Below are 17,119 nucleotides of genomic sequence, written 5' to 3'. Positions count from 1 at the left end.
CCCTTATGCTATCAAACGAATCTTGGTATCCAGATGCAATTAAAGAACTGATGCTCAGTGCATCGTTATAGATATGTTTTTTTTCCCCTCACTGTTATTGGAAAAATATTTATTTATTCTCTGGATTTTCCAGAGGTGGAGATAGTGAGGATGCCGTGGGGGCCCCATGTGGGGAGAGAGCTCAGCCATTGCTCAGAAGTGACATTTAGGCCCTAGTTCTATAAAAGACACCTAAAGTTAGGTGCCTAGATCAGTGCACTTAGCCAATCTAGGTGCCTTAGTACTACTACTACTACTTTTAATTACAGTAAAACCATGGATTGCAAGTAACTTGGTTTGCAAATGTTTTGCAAGACAAGCAAAACGTTTGATTAAATTTTAACTTGATATACAAGCAATGTCTTGCAATACAAGTACATATAATATACACACGTCACATCATCACAACTGAGCCGATGGTTCTTCTCTCTCTGACGTTGCAGGAGTGTAGTGACTGTTCTAAATGAGTGAGGTCTTGCAATACAAGTACGTATAGTATTTTGTATTAAAGTTTTTGGGTTGTGGAACGAATCGTATGAGTTTCCATTATTTCCTATGGGGAAATTCGCTTTGATATATGAGTGCTTTGGATTACAAGCATGCTTCTGGAACAAATTATGCTTGCAAACCAAGGTTTTACTGTATTTCTATAGCACTACCAGGTGTACACAGCACTGTACAGAGTCACAAAGAAGATAGTACCAGCTCAAAGAGCTTACAATCTAAACAGACAAGACAGACAAACAGGATGTCATGGATACAGTTAATTATTTAATAAGCCTTAATTGATTCCGTTAATTGAAAATTGCAATTAAAAACAAATTTCAATTACTCCCCCGCCCCCTTTTACTAAGCCCCAGTAGAGGTTCTATTGTGGCCCGGAGCGCTAAATGCTCCAATAATTCCTATGAGCATTGGAGCATTTAACACTCCAGGCCACAGTAGAAATTAGATTAGGCGCCTACCAGAAAGTAGACATGGTTAGGGGCATATTGTGGGTGGATCTTGGATGTGTTTTGGCCTAGGTGTACTTCATTTAGGCCAAGAAAACTCTGGCATGAAGTGCACCTAAGGTTTCAACGTCTACCAGCATATAAGACTGCAATAGGTGTTGCTAGGTGTGATTCTATAAATGGCGCCTAGCTTATGCTAGACACTTGCAGTCCTTGGCGCCTACAGGTTAGGTGCCGGTTATAGAATTGGCCGAAGTGGCCAGATTTATCATCCATGCTAGATTCCAAAGGGGGAGGCATGATTCTATAAGACTTACCCTTTTTATGGCACTGCTGGACATACACAGCGTTTGTATAGCAATAATAAGTTTTCAGAGACAATACACCCTTTCCAGAAGAGCTTACAATTTTAAATAGGTGGATTTGTATGTCCTGGCTAAGGAATATTATTATTATTTTAATCTTTATTGTTTTCAAAGCTAACAAAAAGTGCAAAACAATATACATACAGATATTAATAATCATAATAAGCACTTATAATCAATCAGTATCAATACAAAAAAAAAATAAAAACCCTTCTCCCATTCATTTTCCATCAGGGAATAATACCAAACAAATAATAACCTCCCCTGCATGTGTGGGTGCATTCCGCATTTCTCCCTCCATTCCCTCCATACCATGTCCAACATTCCTCCCTTTTGCATCCCTTTCCACCTGTCCCACATTTCTCTATTTACATCATCCAATATTTCTCCCTCTCTCCTCTCCACCACCATGTCCAACAATTCTTCCTCTTTCTTCCTTTCCTCCTGCTCTATGCATCCATGTCCAACCATTCATCCTTTCTCTTCCCTCCCTCACCAGTAACATCTGTTTCACTCCCTTCCCATCTCCTAACGCTAATAGTATTTTTAAAGACTAATAGAGGAAGGAAGTTAGAAATTATAAGAAACTATTAAGGGAGAAATGAAAAGCCTACTACTCAGCAAAAGTTGGTACTACAAGCATTGATGTAAAGAAATTATTTCAACTAGTTAATACAGTGTTTAATGTGACTCAAAATACGCAATCCTTAGGATTACTTTTACCTACTTCACATGATTTAGCAAATTTCTTGTTTATCTTGTCTGGGAAATTTTGAGTCTCATTTAAATATGAATGGAATCAAGGTCCATGCAGATTTGTATTGGTCTTCATTTGAAGACCCAGATTGGGAGGATTTTTCTAAACTATTCTGTAGATGCGCTAAATCATGGATCCCTGCCCTTCAGATCTTATAACAGTGGCACCTTTCAGCTTTAAATTAAAATTATTGGATTGGCTATTTGATTCTTTGAAGGCAGGAACATTTCCACGAGGAGGATAATATAATTATTACTCCAATAATTAAGAATATAAATGAATCTATTTCACTACCAGCCAACTATAGACCTGTGGCATAGATCCCCTTTTTTGTAAAGATTATGGAGGGTTTGGTCCAAATTCAGTTGACAAAATATCTCGAGCAACAATCCTTGCTCCATGATTTTCAATCTGACTTCAGAACTTATTATAGTACAGAAACGGTGATAGCTATAATGTTAGATCATCTAAATGGTTTGTTGAGCAATGGCAGTAGTACATTGGTTCTTCAGTTTGATCTGAGTAGCACCTTTGACTTGGTGGATCACACCGAGTTACTAGCCTGCCTAGATGCCCTAGAGTTGCAAGGTAATGTTCTCTCGTGGTTCAAAGGGTTTCTTGGATTGAGACTCTATCAGATTAAGTCTAACAATCAGCTTTCCGTAGCTTGGAAAAACCCTTGCAGGGTCCCTCAGGGTTCCCCACTCTCCCCCACATTATTTAATGTGTATCTATCTTCTCTGGGATTTCATTTGAACAAACTGGGCTCTAGACTGTTTAGTTATGCCGATGACATTACAATCATCATTCCTTGTAATACAGCTATATCTCATATTACCCAAATAATTGAGTCTATACTCAAACTGATGGAATCATGGATGCAAGAATTTAAATTCAAATTAAATCATGATAAGACCAAATTCTTTGTTGCGTCTCCACCTAGAATTTTACATGAACCATCAATTACAGTAGACTCAACACTCTATAAGATCAATCCAATGATTAAAATATTGGAGTTGTTATAGATCGACACTTGACCATGAAAAAGCAAGTAGATGCTGTGGAAGCTGCATACTATAAAATCATATTTTGAGTTTCCGGCCTTTAAACTTTTTGTTCAGTCGTTACTTCTAAGTCTTCTCGACTATTGTAACAGTGTCTATTTGATATGTACCAAAAAAGAGATAGCTAGGCTTAGACTGATTCAAAATATGGGGGGGTCAAATTAATTTATGGTCTAAAGAAATAAAATCATGTGACTCCTTTCTACCGTGAGTTGCATAGGCTTCCAGTGGAGGCGCATGTTTTGTTTAAGCTGGGTTGTCTTTGTTACAAAGTTGCGTATGGTATTGCTCCAAATTATGGGCTCCTTTTACTAAGGTGCGCTAGCGTTTTTAGCGCACGTACAAGATTAGCGCATACTATAGCATGCGCTAGCAGAAAAATTACCACCTGCTTAAAAGGAGGTGGTAGCAGCTAGTGCACGAGGCAAGCGCATGCTAAAACCGCTAGAGCCCTATATGATCGATAGATTTCTCATAGCATTCCATAAACATAGGAGAGAATCACATGCATTGTTTAATTTTCCATCTGCTCAAGGTTGTAAGAGCAAGAAATCTTTGGAACATACACTAGCATTTCAGGCTGCTTTCTATGACAGGGAATTTAGGCCACTGTTGCGTAGTACTTGCTCTTACAAGCACTTTAGAACTCAATTGAAAACTCATCTTTATCAAAATATTTAGCAAACTAGTTTAAATCATCCTTAGGTTATTTTATTTTTAATCTTTTGTTCACTGCATTTTATACATGTGTTTTTATTCAGGTGTTTCTGTATTTATTTTGAATTTATAGAAATAAAAGATTGTTTGTCCCAAGGTTGATGTGTTCTATCCCACTCCCCATTTGTGGGATACAGACCATAAAGTCTGCCCAGCACTGGGTTCATATTCCAAATTATTGGAGCTTCCATCAATGCCCTCCCCAGCTCATCCTAAACCGAATTGCCATATACAGGCCATAGGCCATGCAAGACTGCCCAGTAACAGCCTTTGTTTGTACTGTACCGTTCATTTTCTAATTAAAGATCCTCTGAGTTTATCCCACACTTTTTTGAATTATGTCACCATTTTCATCTCCATTACCTCCAGTGGGAGGGCATTCCAGACATCTGTGAAAAAAATTCCTAACATTACTCCTAAGTCTACCACCCCGCAACCTCAATTCATGCCCTCTAGTTTTACTATTTTCCCTTCTCTGGAAAAGATTTGTTTCTATATTAATACCTTTCAAGTATTTAAATGTCTCCTCTGTCCCTCCTCTCCTCTAGAGTATACATATTGAGGTCTTCCAATCTCTTTTTGTATATCTTTTGGTGCAAGCCTCTTTACGATTTTCGTTGCTTTTCTCTGGACCGCTTCAAGTCTTTTACATCCTTAGCCAAATATAGCCTCCAAAACTGAACACAATACTCCAAGTGGAGCCTCACCAATGACCTGTACCAGGGCATCAAAACCTCCTTCTGCTGGTTACACCTCTCTCTATACAGCCTAGCATCCTTCTGTCTACAGCCATTGTCTTGTCACACTGTTTTATCACCTTCAGATCCTCAAACACTAGCATCCCAAGGTCCCGCTCTCCATTCATGCATATCAGCCTCTTGCCTCCTAGCACATACCATACATTTTTCTTCTATAATGCAATTTTCCGCTAGGATTCACTGCGGTTTACAACAAGATTTAAGAACAAGACATGTACATTGAATGAAGAGTTGGGGGATTCAACGGGTTACAACATGATTTAAGAACAGGACATAAGTATAGAGCAGAGGATAGGCTCCTGGGATTTCACTATAGGTCCAAGGAGAAAAGGGGGGTCTTAAGATTCTTTCTGAAGGTATTATATTGGCATGGTTGTTGAGGGGAAGACTATTCCATATCCTAGGTCCTGATATGCGAACATTTAATTGTGCAGCTTCTTCCTACGTATGCCTGAAAAAAGGGGGGCGGGAAGGCTAGTTTGTGCCTTTGGAGTGTTCTAACATTGAGGAAGAAGTGTTTAACTGTGATGTCTGTGATAAATCCTGTGGAGTTCTCCCCGTAGATGGCTTTGTGTACCATACCGTATTCTTCTCTTCATAGGGAGCCAGTGCAATTCCTTCAGGAGTGGAGAGATGCTTTCATATTTGCCCTTTTGGAAAATCAGTCTTGCTGCCGTGTTTTGGAGTAGTTGTAATCTTTTGTAATCATATTCTGCAATGCCTATATATAAGAAGTTGCAGTAATCTAGGTAGGGGAGGAGGACTGCCTGAGCGATTGTTTTGAAGTTGGATTGGCTCAGCAGTGATCTGACTGCTCTCAACTGCCTGATCCTGAAGAAAAATTTCCTGACCAATGAGTTTATTTGGTCCATGCAGGTGAGATCTGAATTGAGGATCGCAACTAGAACCTTTGAGGACCATTTCAGTTTGAGCGTTTTGCTGGTTGTCAGTAACAGGTCTGTGTATGGTAAGGTGCTGTAATTACTGGACCTTAAGACTTTGGTCTTTAGTTTGTTCAGTTTTAGGAAGTTTGTTGTAGCCCATACACAGAGGTCATTGACTAGTTGTCCTATGTGTGCTGTGGTTTATGTGAAGGACTTTTTAACAAGGGTTAGTATAAAGATGTCATCTGCATAGGAGAGCACGTGTGTTAGGGGGTCTGTGAATTTCCTGCCAAGGGCACTTAGGTATATATTAAACAAAGAGGGGGATAGTGTGGAGCCTTGTGGGACACTGCAGGTAGCCTTCCATGTTTGTGACCTAGTAGGTTCTGGTGGAGAGGAATTCTGTGAACCACTTCAGTACCGTGCCTCCTATGCCTAGCTCGCTGAGTTTACATAGTAGAAGCAAATGGTCCATGGAATCAAATGCTTCCAAAATGTTGATCTGTAAAAGAATTGACTGTGTGCCCTTGCTTAGGTATGTCTTGGCCTTCGAAGTCAGCTCTAGTAGAAGCGACTCTGTACTATGCAAGGATCTGAAGCCATGTTGTATGTGGGGTAGCACTTCTGCTCTCTGTAGATATTCTGCTAATTGGGCATTGACACATACAGCTCTATCAGATTTCTACTCCCCGAGTACATCACTCTGTACTTCTTCACATTGAATTTTAGTTGTCAAACATTAGACTATTGTTCTAACTTTTGCAGATCCTTTTTAATGGTTTTACACTCCTTCCTGGGTATCCACTCTTTTACAGCAATATCGTTCACAAATATATTGAACAAAATTTGCTCCAGTACTGATCCTTATGGCACTCCACTACTCACCTTCCCTTCCTCTGAGCGAATTCCATTAACCACCACCTTCTGGCACCACTGTCAAACAGTTTCTAATCCAGTTTACCAATTTGGGTCCTAAATTCAGTCCATCAAAGACACTTCTTTCCTGTTACTTATAGGGTTAGCAGGCTGGCCTACTGAAAGGAATGCAACTATTGTTGGAAACTTTTCTTCCTGTATACTTAATCATATTCCCTTTTCTTTTTTTCTTCTTTATTTGAATGTCTGTTAATTTTGTTTGCTATCATCCTGATGTTCACTTTCATATTTATGATGAAGGGCAGTATTAGAAGTAATAAATAAACAGAAACATCTTACTTGGTTCATGTGGCTGGATACAAGTGGTAACTTTACCTATGACTTTTAATTAGATATCTGTAAAAGAAGAACACCTTCAGAGCAGTGATCTGAAGACTCCTTCCATCAACAAGAAATCATGGAAATCTAGAGATTTACTGCGCTATACTCCACTCTGGATGGTTCTATTGATAGCCGGAGCTGGGTCCCTCATCTGGTATTTTCTAGGTAACTACCATGAAGTTCTTCCCTTTTTGCCTCCTTTCTCTTCTCCCTTTTTCTTTACTTTTATCTGGCATGCTAAGAATCAAACTGGTTGTCATTACAAAATGGTAAGGGCTTACTCTGAATACTGTGATTGATGAAGATTTTGTCTTATGCTGATATTTTACAGTAGATGACCAGAAAAGCACAGTTACTTACCTTAACAGGTGTTATCTGGGGACAGCAGGCAGATATTCTCACATGTGGGTGATGCCATCCATAGAGCCCAATACAGACAGTGGTACAAGTGTATTGCCACTTTAAGATTTTAGAAATTTTGTGACTGCCCACACCACGCTTGCGCGAGTGTCTTCCCGCCTGATGCCAGCTCGCGGTACCTCAGTTCCGTAAGCAAGCTAAGAAGCCAACCAAGGGAGGTGGGAGGGATGTTAGAATATCTACCTGCTGTCCCTGGCTAACACCTGTTATGGTAAGTAACTGTGCTTTATCCTAGGACAAGCAGGCAGCATATTCTCACATGTGGGACTTCCTAGCTTAGTGTAATAGGATGGAGGGAGAGTTGGACATTAAGACGAAAATAAATTCTGTAATACTGCTTGGCTGAAATGACTATTTCACCTGGAATAGGATTCTAGACAGTAGTAAGATGTAATGTGTAGACTGAGGACCAAGTAGCTGCTTTGCAAATCTCATCAATGGGAGTGGAACGTAAGAAAGCCATTGATGCTGCCATAGCTCAGGCCTTGTGTGCTGTAACATATCCTTCAAGTTATAGTCCAGCATGAACATAGCAGAAGGAAATATAGGCTACTATCCATGTGGAAATAGTTCTCTTGGTTACAGGCCGGCCCAATAGATGAATAGATGAATAGTTGAGGTGAAGTCCTGTGTGGCTTAGTCCATTGTATGTACTAAGCTAAGACATGCTTACAGTCTAACGTATGAAGAGTTGTTTCTCCAGGATGAAAATTAGGCTTTGGGAAGAAGACTGGAAGCACAATGGATTGATTAAGGTGAAATTCCGTGACTACTTTTGGAAGGAATTTTGGATGGGACCTGAGAACCAACTTATCATGATGAAATACTGTGAAAGGTGGATTGGAAACTAATTCTTGAAGCTTACTTACTCAATGAATGAAAATGATAGAGATCAAAAAGACCACTTTCCAAGTGAGAAACTTAAGATGAGTAGATGCCAGAGGTTCAAATGGTGGCTTCATCAAACTGGTGAGAACTTCTTTAAGATCCCAGAGAACTGAAGGCAGTTTGAGTGGAGGTTTGGAGTTGAATAGTTCTTTCATAAATCTGGAAACAAGAGGTTGTGTGGCCAGAGATTTATTGTTGACAGGAACATGGAAAGCACTAATAGCATTGAAGTGAACTCTGTCTGAAGTGGTTTTCAGTCCAGAATTGGACAAATGGAGAAGATAGTCCAACACTAAAGAAAGAGAAGAGGAGGAAGTATCTTGATTATGGAGATTACACTATGAATTGAATCATGTCCACTTATGTTGATAGCATTGCTGAGTAGAAGGTTTTCTGGAAGCAGCTTTAATGGCTTCTACTGATTTAGAAAGATTAAAATCTGTTGGAGTCAGACCGAGAGGTACCAAGCTGTCAGATGAAGAGGTTGAGGGTTGGAATGTAACAGAGATCCTTGACTCTGAATGAGCAGAGATAGAAAGGTTTGTAAGGGAACTGGATTCTTGGAACTTGGCTGAAGTAGAAGGGAAAACCAAGGTTGTCAAGGCCACTGAGTTGCTACCAGGATCATGGTGGCTGGCTCATTCTTGAGCTTAACTAAGGACTTGAGAATGAGAAAGACTGGCAGAAATGCGTAGACTGTTCATCCAGTCCAGAAGAAAATCATCTGTCTCAAGACAATGAGGAGAATACTGCAGAATTGAGGCAATTTGTGATTGTTGGGATACACATGCATGTCTATTTGAGGAGTCCCCCTTAAGAAGAAGAAGTGGTGTAATACTTTGGATTTGAGAGTCCACTCATAAGGTTGAAGAAATCTGCTGAGTTTGTCGGCTAAAGTATTCAGATTTCCACATATATAGCTTTCAGAAATATGATTTGATGAATCTCCCAGCTCCACATGTATTCTGCCTCTTAACAGAGAGGAAGAGAGCCTGTTCCTCCTTGTTTGTTGATGTATTACATCGCTATTTGATTGTCTGATCAAACAAGGAGTACTTAAGAACATAAGAATAGCCTTAATGGGTTAGACCAATGGTCCATCAAGCCCAGTAGCCCATTCTCATGGTGGCCAATCCAGGTCACTAGTACCTGGCCAAAACCCAAGGTGTAGCAATATTCCATGCTACCAATACAGGGCAAGCAGTGGCATCCCTCATGTCTTTCTCAATAACAGACTATGAACTTTTCCTCCAGGAACTTCTCCAAACCTTTCTTAAAACCAGCTATGTTATTCACTTTTACCACATCCTCTAACAACACGTTCCAGAGCTTAACTAGTCTTTGAGTGAAAAAAAAAATTCCTCCTATTGGTTTTAAAAGTATTTCCGTGTAACTTCATTGAGTGTCCCCTAGTCTTTGTAATTTTTGATGGAGCGAAAAATCGATCCACTTATACCTGTTCTACTCCACTCAGGATTTTGTAGATTTCAATCATATCTCCCCTCAGCCATCTCTTGTTCAAGCTGAAGAGCCCTAACCATTTTAGTCTTTCCTCATATAAGAGGAGTTCCATCCCCTTTACCATCTTGATCGCTCTTCTTTGAACCTTTTCTAGTGCCACTATATCTTTCTTGAGATAAGGAGACCAGAATTGAACAGAATACTCCTGATGAGGTCGCACCATGGAGCAATACAGGGACATTATGACATTCTTAGTCTTGTTAACATCCCTTTTTTAATAATTCCCAGCATCCTGTTTGCTTTTTTGGCTGCCGCCGCACATTGGGCTGAAGGTTTCCATTATATTGTCTACTTGGTTGGAAAGACTCTCTTGAAAGGTTTTTTTTAGAGCATTTTGAATTGCTCGGAGCTCTAACAAGTTGATGTAGAATGTGTTCTCTAGAGCAGACTACTGGCCTTGTGTCCTGAGACCATTTAAATTAAGCATACATGGACACGTCCGTGGTGAGTACTTTCTGATGTGGAGGGACATGAAACAACAGACCCCTGGAGAGATTTGATGAATCCACCACTGAAAGGATTAATATAGAGGTGAGGTGATTGTGATCTTTTGAGATAAGGGATCGAGAGCTTGAGACCATTGAGATGCTAGAGTTCACCGAGTTGTTCTGAGATGAAGTCTTGCGAAGGGGGTAACATGAATTGTCGCTGAGATGGTTTGTAAAGTAGATACTTGAGTGCAAAAATGAAGCAAAGTGTCTTGTCTTTGTTGAGGTAGAAATGCCCGTAGATGAACGGTGCCAATTAGGACTCCTTTGAATAGCAGTAATTAAGAGGGTTGAAGCTACAACTTTAGGAAGCTGATTTTGAACCCCCGAAGCTGAAGAAAAGTTATTGTCAACTGTGTTGCCGAGTGTACTGCATGAGGAGATGTAGCTTTTTTCTGCCAGCCATCTGGATATGGAAACACTTGCAATCTGTGAGTACGAAGGGTTGCTGCCATGACCACTAGACACTCGGTAAATACCCTTGGAGAGGAAGCTTGGCCAAATGGCAGGACTTTGTATTGAAAGTGTTGATGAGTCATTCGAAACCACAGAAATTTTCTGTGAAGAGGATGTATGGATATGTGTGTGTAGTCCTCTTTGAGGTCTAGAGAGCATAGCCAAACATTCAATCATTTCATTCTAGAAGTGGGTAAAAGGTCCCTAAAGATAGCATGCAAAACTTCTCTTTGATTAGATATTTGTTGAGATCTCGGAGGTCAATAATTGGATGAACCCCTCCTGTCTTGTTTGGAATTAGGAAATACCTGGAGTAGAACCCCTGATTTTTCTGAGAAAGGGGAACCACTTCGATGGCATTTAGTTTTAGCAGAGCTTCGATTTCCTGAAGAAGAAGGGACGTCTGCTGAGATGTGAAAGAGGACTCTCTTGGAGGGTTGTCTGAGATATATCATTGATATTTCCCATGTTGTTGAAAATAACAGCCTCCCCCTATAAAGCATAAACTCTAGAGAGTAGGAATTAATAGACAACATTACTACACAGGTAACTGAGCCATGCTTTGTACAACAATGCACACACACTACACACATTTCCTTTTCCCCTAGCTAAGCCTCCTCTTCTGACTCCATCCTACCTCCGGTGGCCTTTCAGTGCTTTACTAGCTTTTTTTCCCCAGTCACATGGGTGGGGGGGGAGGGTTAGAGTGTACAGTACTCCCCCAAAAGTCGTGGGGGTTCCATTCCAGGATCACCCGCGAATTAAAAAAAACCGCAAATACGGTTTTTCAGCTGATCGAAGGCAGGAGAGGTCAGCTGGGGCGCCGGCGGGTGCTTAAATTGTACTTACAAAGCCGGACACATTTTACGACCGCCTCTTACTGGTACTAAAGTCATGCTTATACCAATTAGGAGCTGCTTTGACACACCAGATAGCGTGTCAAAGCATCTCCTGATTGGTGTAACCATGACTTTAGTAAGTCCACAATTTGCGAACCACAAATTTGCAGGGGTTTACTGTATCACAGTGCTCAAAGCCACAGCCTCAGAACCCCAAGACTGTGAGCTCAAGCCCACACTGCTCCACAAAACCCTCAACAAGTCACCCAATTCCCCCATTGCCCCAGGCACCTCAGATAGACTGTGAACCCACCAGGACAGACGGAAAAATGTTTGAGTACCTAAATAAATTCATGTAAACCATTCTGAGCTCCCTTGGGAAAACAGTATAGAAAATTGAATGAATAAATAAATAAATAAAATATGAATCCTCTCCCATGTGCACATTACCTGTGTCACAGAGGCTGGAGGAATATACAACATTTTTGAAAATATAGGAAAGTTTTGTGCTTAAAAAATGGCTGACACTCATTCTTTTCACATTCATAGCTCATTGTTCTCTTGGTATGAACCTCTGGACTAAACAAGTTTATGGAGACAGTTATCAGTTTTTAAATTGGATTATATTGCAATGTGTCTTCAATACATAAAAATTAATGATCTGCTTAGCTTTATTTTAATTAGAAATGTCCTGTATGAGGTTTAAATTTGTAATACTTGCCTCTAGGGTCAGAAATGTTCTACTGTTACTGACCTTGCCACCATGGCTGCAAACCATTAACTGCTCCCTTGAGGACTTTAAGCAGCTGGAAGTCAAGTGCTGGTCTTGTCAATCAGAGCTTTTTCATGATAATTTTAGGCTGCAGATCCTAATTTTTTTTCTTTTCAAGACCCCTTTATAGTAGACTCTGCCTGTAGGAAAATCACGACAACTACTGTATATCAAATTCTGAAGTTTTAACGGTTTTTCATGCTGTGAATCGGAGGTTGTTATCTGTGAACATATGTACAAATGGTTCACTTTTCCACAAGGAGTCCAACAGAAGACAAACCCATGAAAATAACAGGAAACAAGCAAAAAAGTGGGATGGGTCAACAGACTTTCCACAGTAGCAGGAGCCAAAACTATTGTGGATGGATACAATAAATGTTTATTTTACATAATCCTTTTGGCTCCTGCTACTGTGGAAAGTCTGTTGTCCCATCCCACTTTTTTTGCTTATTTCCTGTTAAAATTCTTCCCTTACCACTCTATACTACAATTCTGATTTTCTTGGTTGAGTGACTACTGTAACATTTGGCCTTATGATTCATTCTCCTTCTCCAGGTGAGTTTTTAGGATACAGTGCTGGGATTTGTAGAGATTTAGCAGGGGAAGACTGACAGTGATCTGGGCCCCAGGGCAATAAGGATCTTGAGTCCTTAATCACATATCAAAAGTGATTAAACTAAATGGAGTCTAACAGAGAGTGGGGCCCCCGACTACTGTGGGTCCTCAGGCACTGCACTATTATCCCAATGGTCAGTTCACCCCTAAGATAAAGGAGAGAAGCACCATTCAGCTTGTGGAAGGGGAAAGAAGGAAGAAAGGTGAGATATCTTGATTTGTTATAATATTTTATATCTTTCCCTCCCAGGTATTTTATTCTTCTGCCCTTTTGATACAAGTTGTGTTCAGAGATGCTTTCCCCATCCCCCCCCCTTACACAAAGTTTATACCAAACTTCTTTGGCACTTTATCTTAAATTGTAATCCAAATCTGGGACATAGGGAATTTCCTTGTGCCTTAGTATTGCATACAAATAGTTCTATTAATGTCTAATGTTTAAAAAATTTTCTTCTTTGTTGTATCTACTTTTCTGTAACGCATCGAATTGAAAGGCATTTTGCGGTATATAAATAAAGTCTTATGTTATGTTATATCTTTGGGAGAGTATGGCACAGTGGTTAGAGCTCAGGGCCGCCATCAGAAATTTCTGAGCCCCATACTGAGCAATCCTATTGGGCCCCCCACGCACCACTTCCCCCCCCCGACCCCCTCTTCTTCCATGGGCCGAATACACACATACTTTTCTCTGTCGCCGCACTCTTTGACCAAAAGATTGTAAGCCTGCAACCACGTCAAGGTAGACTCTTTCAGCAGGGCCCTAACCTAAACTAAACTAATCTATACCTATCTATTCTACACTAACATATTTATAAATACTGTAAGCTTAATAAATATATCAGAAAAAACTACACATCTGAGCGCATATCTAAACATACACATCTGAGCGCATATGTGAACATACACATCTGTATGATCCCATCCTCCTCAGCTTGCCTATAGCTGCATCATGCATGTTAAAAATGTACGATATGTTGATATGTGCACCTTCCTTCCTTCCCATCCATCCTCCTCAGCCTGTCCTTACACATCCACAGCTGCATGTTAATGATGATGTATATGTTATGATGATAAATAAGTGCATATGAGCACATCATTAACATGCAGCTATGGATGAATATATAATGATGTTATGAGTGTGCACCTCTTCCTTCCCATCCTCCTCAGCATGTCACATACAGCATGTTACATTACACAGACTTTGTGTAATATAACATGCTGTATGTGACATGCTAAGGAGGATGGGAAGGAAGAGGGGCACACTCATAACATCATTATATATTCATGAATCAATCTGATAATCATCACCACCAGGCTGTGTGTGTTATGGGATGGAGGAAGAAAGGTGCATGGGATGGAGGAAAAAAGGTGCATGTTTAAATTGATCACTGCCTTACTAGTTCTGCAGCTCCTCGTGCTGCTCCTCTCGTCCTGTCCTCCTAGAGACGTCATCCGGCCGACCTGCTCTCGCAGATTCAGTGGCAGGCAAGTGATGTGTCTCCTGATTGGCTAGGCACCCTAAGCCCAAGCCAATCAGAGTGGAGACAGGGCGGGCCTTGGTGAAGGAGTCAGGAGACGAGAGGCACACACCTAGTATATCGCCTGCTGCAGCCGCGGGCCAGGTAGACGGATCCACTTTTGTCCGGGGGGATGCTATCAGGAAATCGGCAGGGGACAAAAAAAAGTATGACAGCAGTGTTTATTGTTTATTGTTGTGCACAGCAGAAGCAAAATACAGGAATTTGTGCTATGGTGGCCTATGACCCTGGGGTAGAGAGTTGCGCGGGGACAGAAATCCCACCTGTCCCCGCCAAAGTCCCACCCGTCCCCACCCGTCCCCGTGACGACTCCCACCCATCCCCGCAAGGAATCCTCTCCGTCCCCACCCGTCCCCGTGAAGAATCCCCTCCATCCCCGCCCGTCCCTATAAACTACAGAAATAGTTATTTCATTTAATTATGCTACTGAATTAAAGGCTCTGGTAGAAACCCATTTAAAAATAAGCAAAAAGACTTTATTAATTTGGAAATATTAATTGGGAAGAATACATACTTTGTAAACGGGTTTCTACCAGAACCTCTAATGCTTATAAATTTTTATCAACACAACTAATATACTACTTTATCCTGAAGCAAAAAAAAAAAAAAATTTTCCTACCTTTGTTGCCTGGTTTCTGCTTTCCTCATGTTCTCATTTAATTCCTTCCATCCACTGTCTCTCTTCTTTCTGCGTCTTCCATTTGCTCTGTTACTGTGCCTCTCCCTTTCTTCCCCCTCACAAATTGGTTTGGCACCCATTTTCTTCCCTCCGCTCCCCTAATAGTCTGGCATCTCTGTCTTTTTCCCTGCCAGTGTCTTCTCCCCACTCTCTCTTCCCCATTTCCTTTCAGCGTCCTTCTCCCCCCCATCTTCCCCATGTCCTGTCAGCATCCTTCTCCCCCCTCTGTCTTCCACATTTGCTTTCAGTGTCCTTCTCCCCCCTGTCTTCCCCATGTCCTTTCAGCGTCCTTCTCCCCCTCTGTCTTCCCCATGTCCTTTCAGCATCCTTCTCCCCCCTCTGTCTTCCCCATGTGCTTTCAGCGTCCTTCTCCACCCTTTTGTCTTCCCCATATCCTTTCAGGGTCCTTCTCCACCCCCCCCTCCCGTCTTCCCCATGTCCTTTCAGCATCCTTCTCCACCCCTTTGTCTTCCCCATGTCCTTTCAGCGTCCTTATCCACCTCTTTGTCTTCCCCAGTGCTTTCAGCGGCCTTCTCCCCCCTCAGTTTTACCCATTTCCCTTAAGCGTCTTTTCTTCTCCACTCCACCTTTCCTCTCTTTCTCCCTCCCTGCCCCTTACCTTTGTGGCGCTTCCCCACCCGAACGACAACAGAACAGGCCCGGTCGGATAAACCTCCCTGCCCTGTAGCCGCGAATCTAAATTACCTTCTTACAGCAGCTGGAGTATTGAAGCTGCTGTAAGAAGGTAATTTAGATTCGCTGCTATAGGGCAGGGAGGTTTGTCAGCCGGGCCTGTTGTCGGTCGGTCAGGGGAAGCGCCACAAGGCTAAGGGGACCTGACCGGCTGTGCACACTCCCCCCCATGGCTGCACCTGGGGCGGACCTCCCCCCCCTTCGGTACACGACTGCCTTTTCCTTACCTGCCCTGCCGCAAGCAGCCGACCGGAAGTTTTCCCGATGTCAGCACTGACATCGGAGGAAGGGAGGGCTTTGCTTAAGCCCTCCCTCCGACGTCAGCACTGACATCGGGAAGACTTCCGTTCGGCTGTGTGCTGCGGCAGGGCAGGTAAGGAGAAGGAGAGGAGACTATGCTTGCGACCCTGGGGGAGCCCGGGCCCCCTGTCAGTTCCGGGTCCCTGAATGCAGGACTGGTAGTACTGCCCTGATGGCGGCCCTGTTAGAGCTACAGCCTCAGCACTCTGAGGTTGTGGGTTCAAACCCACGCTGCTCCTTGTGTCTCTGGTCAAGTCACTTAATCCCCCCCCCCCCCCATTGTCACAGGGACATTAGATTGATTGTGAGCCCACCAGGACAGACAGAGAAAAATTCTTAAGTACCTGATTAAATTCATGTAAACCGTTCTGAGCTCCCCTGGGAGAAAATTGAATAAATAAATAATATATGGCAGTTGCACAAAGTTAAGAAAGCAGGGCTCCAAGGGATACCAAGAGTTATCTAGTCTATCTACTTATTTCCAGGCAGTAACCTACCAGAGTTGAACCAAGAGAGGAATAGGGAAAACTTGAACAATAGGAAAAAAAAGACTCAAGAAAAATGAAATACTTCTGCTGACATTAACTAACAAAAAGATATCAGCTTAAATAGAAAGACGTGTGTGTGTGTATATGTGTTAGTCCACTTGAATTCACTCGTATAAAGATGAAAGTAAAACAAGAGGATAGAGAAGTTGAGGAACACAAAGAAACTGGTTAAAAATTTACAAGAGTCTTTCACTATAATTTCTCTGTCTGGATCTACTGTCCTCTGAGCTTATTCCCTATGCATTCTTTTCTTGTTTTGGAAACAGAATACCGGTCTCGCTACTTGGTGCCCACTGTCAGTCACACCTTTACTGGCAGCCTCCGTATCCTAAATCGAGAGTTGACCCAGGATCTCAGTCGCCAAGAGTCCAGTGCTTTCCGGTCCGAGGCTGCAAAAGTCCAAAAAATGGTATGTTAGAGAAAGGGCTTTCAATCTGATTCCCCTTTGCATTATACCTAATTATCAGGTTTAATGCATTATTCAGTAGTAGCAGCCTACTTATTTATCTTATCAGTTAAGAAATTATTGTGGTTCTCAGCTTGCTATTTTTTATAGATACAATGAGAT

General features: G+C 41.7%; 1 protein-coding gene across 1 annotated transcript in view; it reads left to right on the top strand.

Moving 5' to 3' along the window:
• Nucleotides 1-2,569: 2,569 nt before the first annotated feature.
• TMPRSS6 (transmembrane serine protease 6) overlaps nt 2,570-17,119 on the top strand; it is a 105,809-nt gene continuing 91,259 nt past the window's right edge. The window contains exons 1-3 of the mRNA XM_033932836.1: nt 2,570-2,702; nt 6,819-6,959; nt 16,818-16,960. Of these exons, the coding sequence (XP_033788727.1) occupies nt 2,570-2,702; nt 6,819-6,959; nt 16,818-16,960 (417 nt within the window). The remainder of the gene's footprint in view (nt 2,703-6,818; nt 6,960-16,817; nt 16,961-17,119) is intronic.

The sequence above is a fragment of the Geotrypetes seraphini genome, chromosome 2 (assembly GCF_902459505.1).
Source record: "Geotrypetes seraphini chromosome 2, aGeoSer1.1, whole genome shotgun sequence".
Classification (NCBI taxonomy): Eukaryota; Metazoa; Chordata; class Amphibia; order Gymnophiona; family Dermophiidae; genus Geotrypetes; species Geotrypetes seraphini.
Note: the sequence above shows the minus strand (reverse complement) of the source record. Positions and strands in the feature narration are given on the sequence as shown.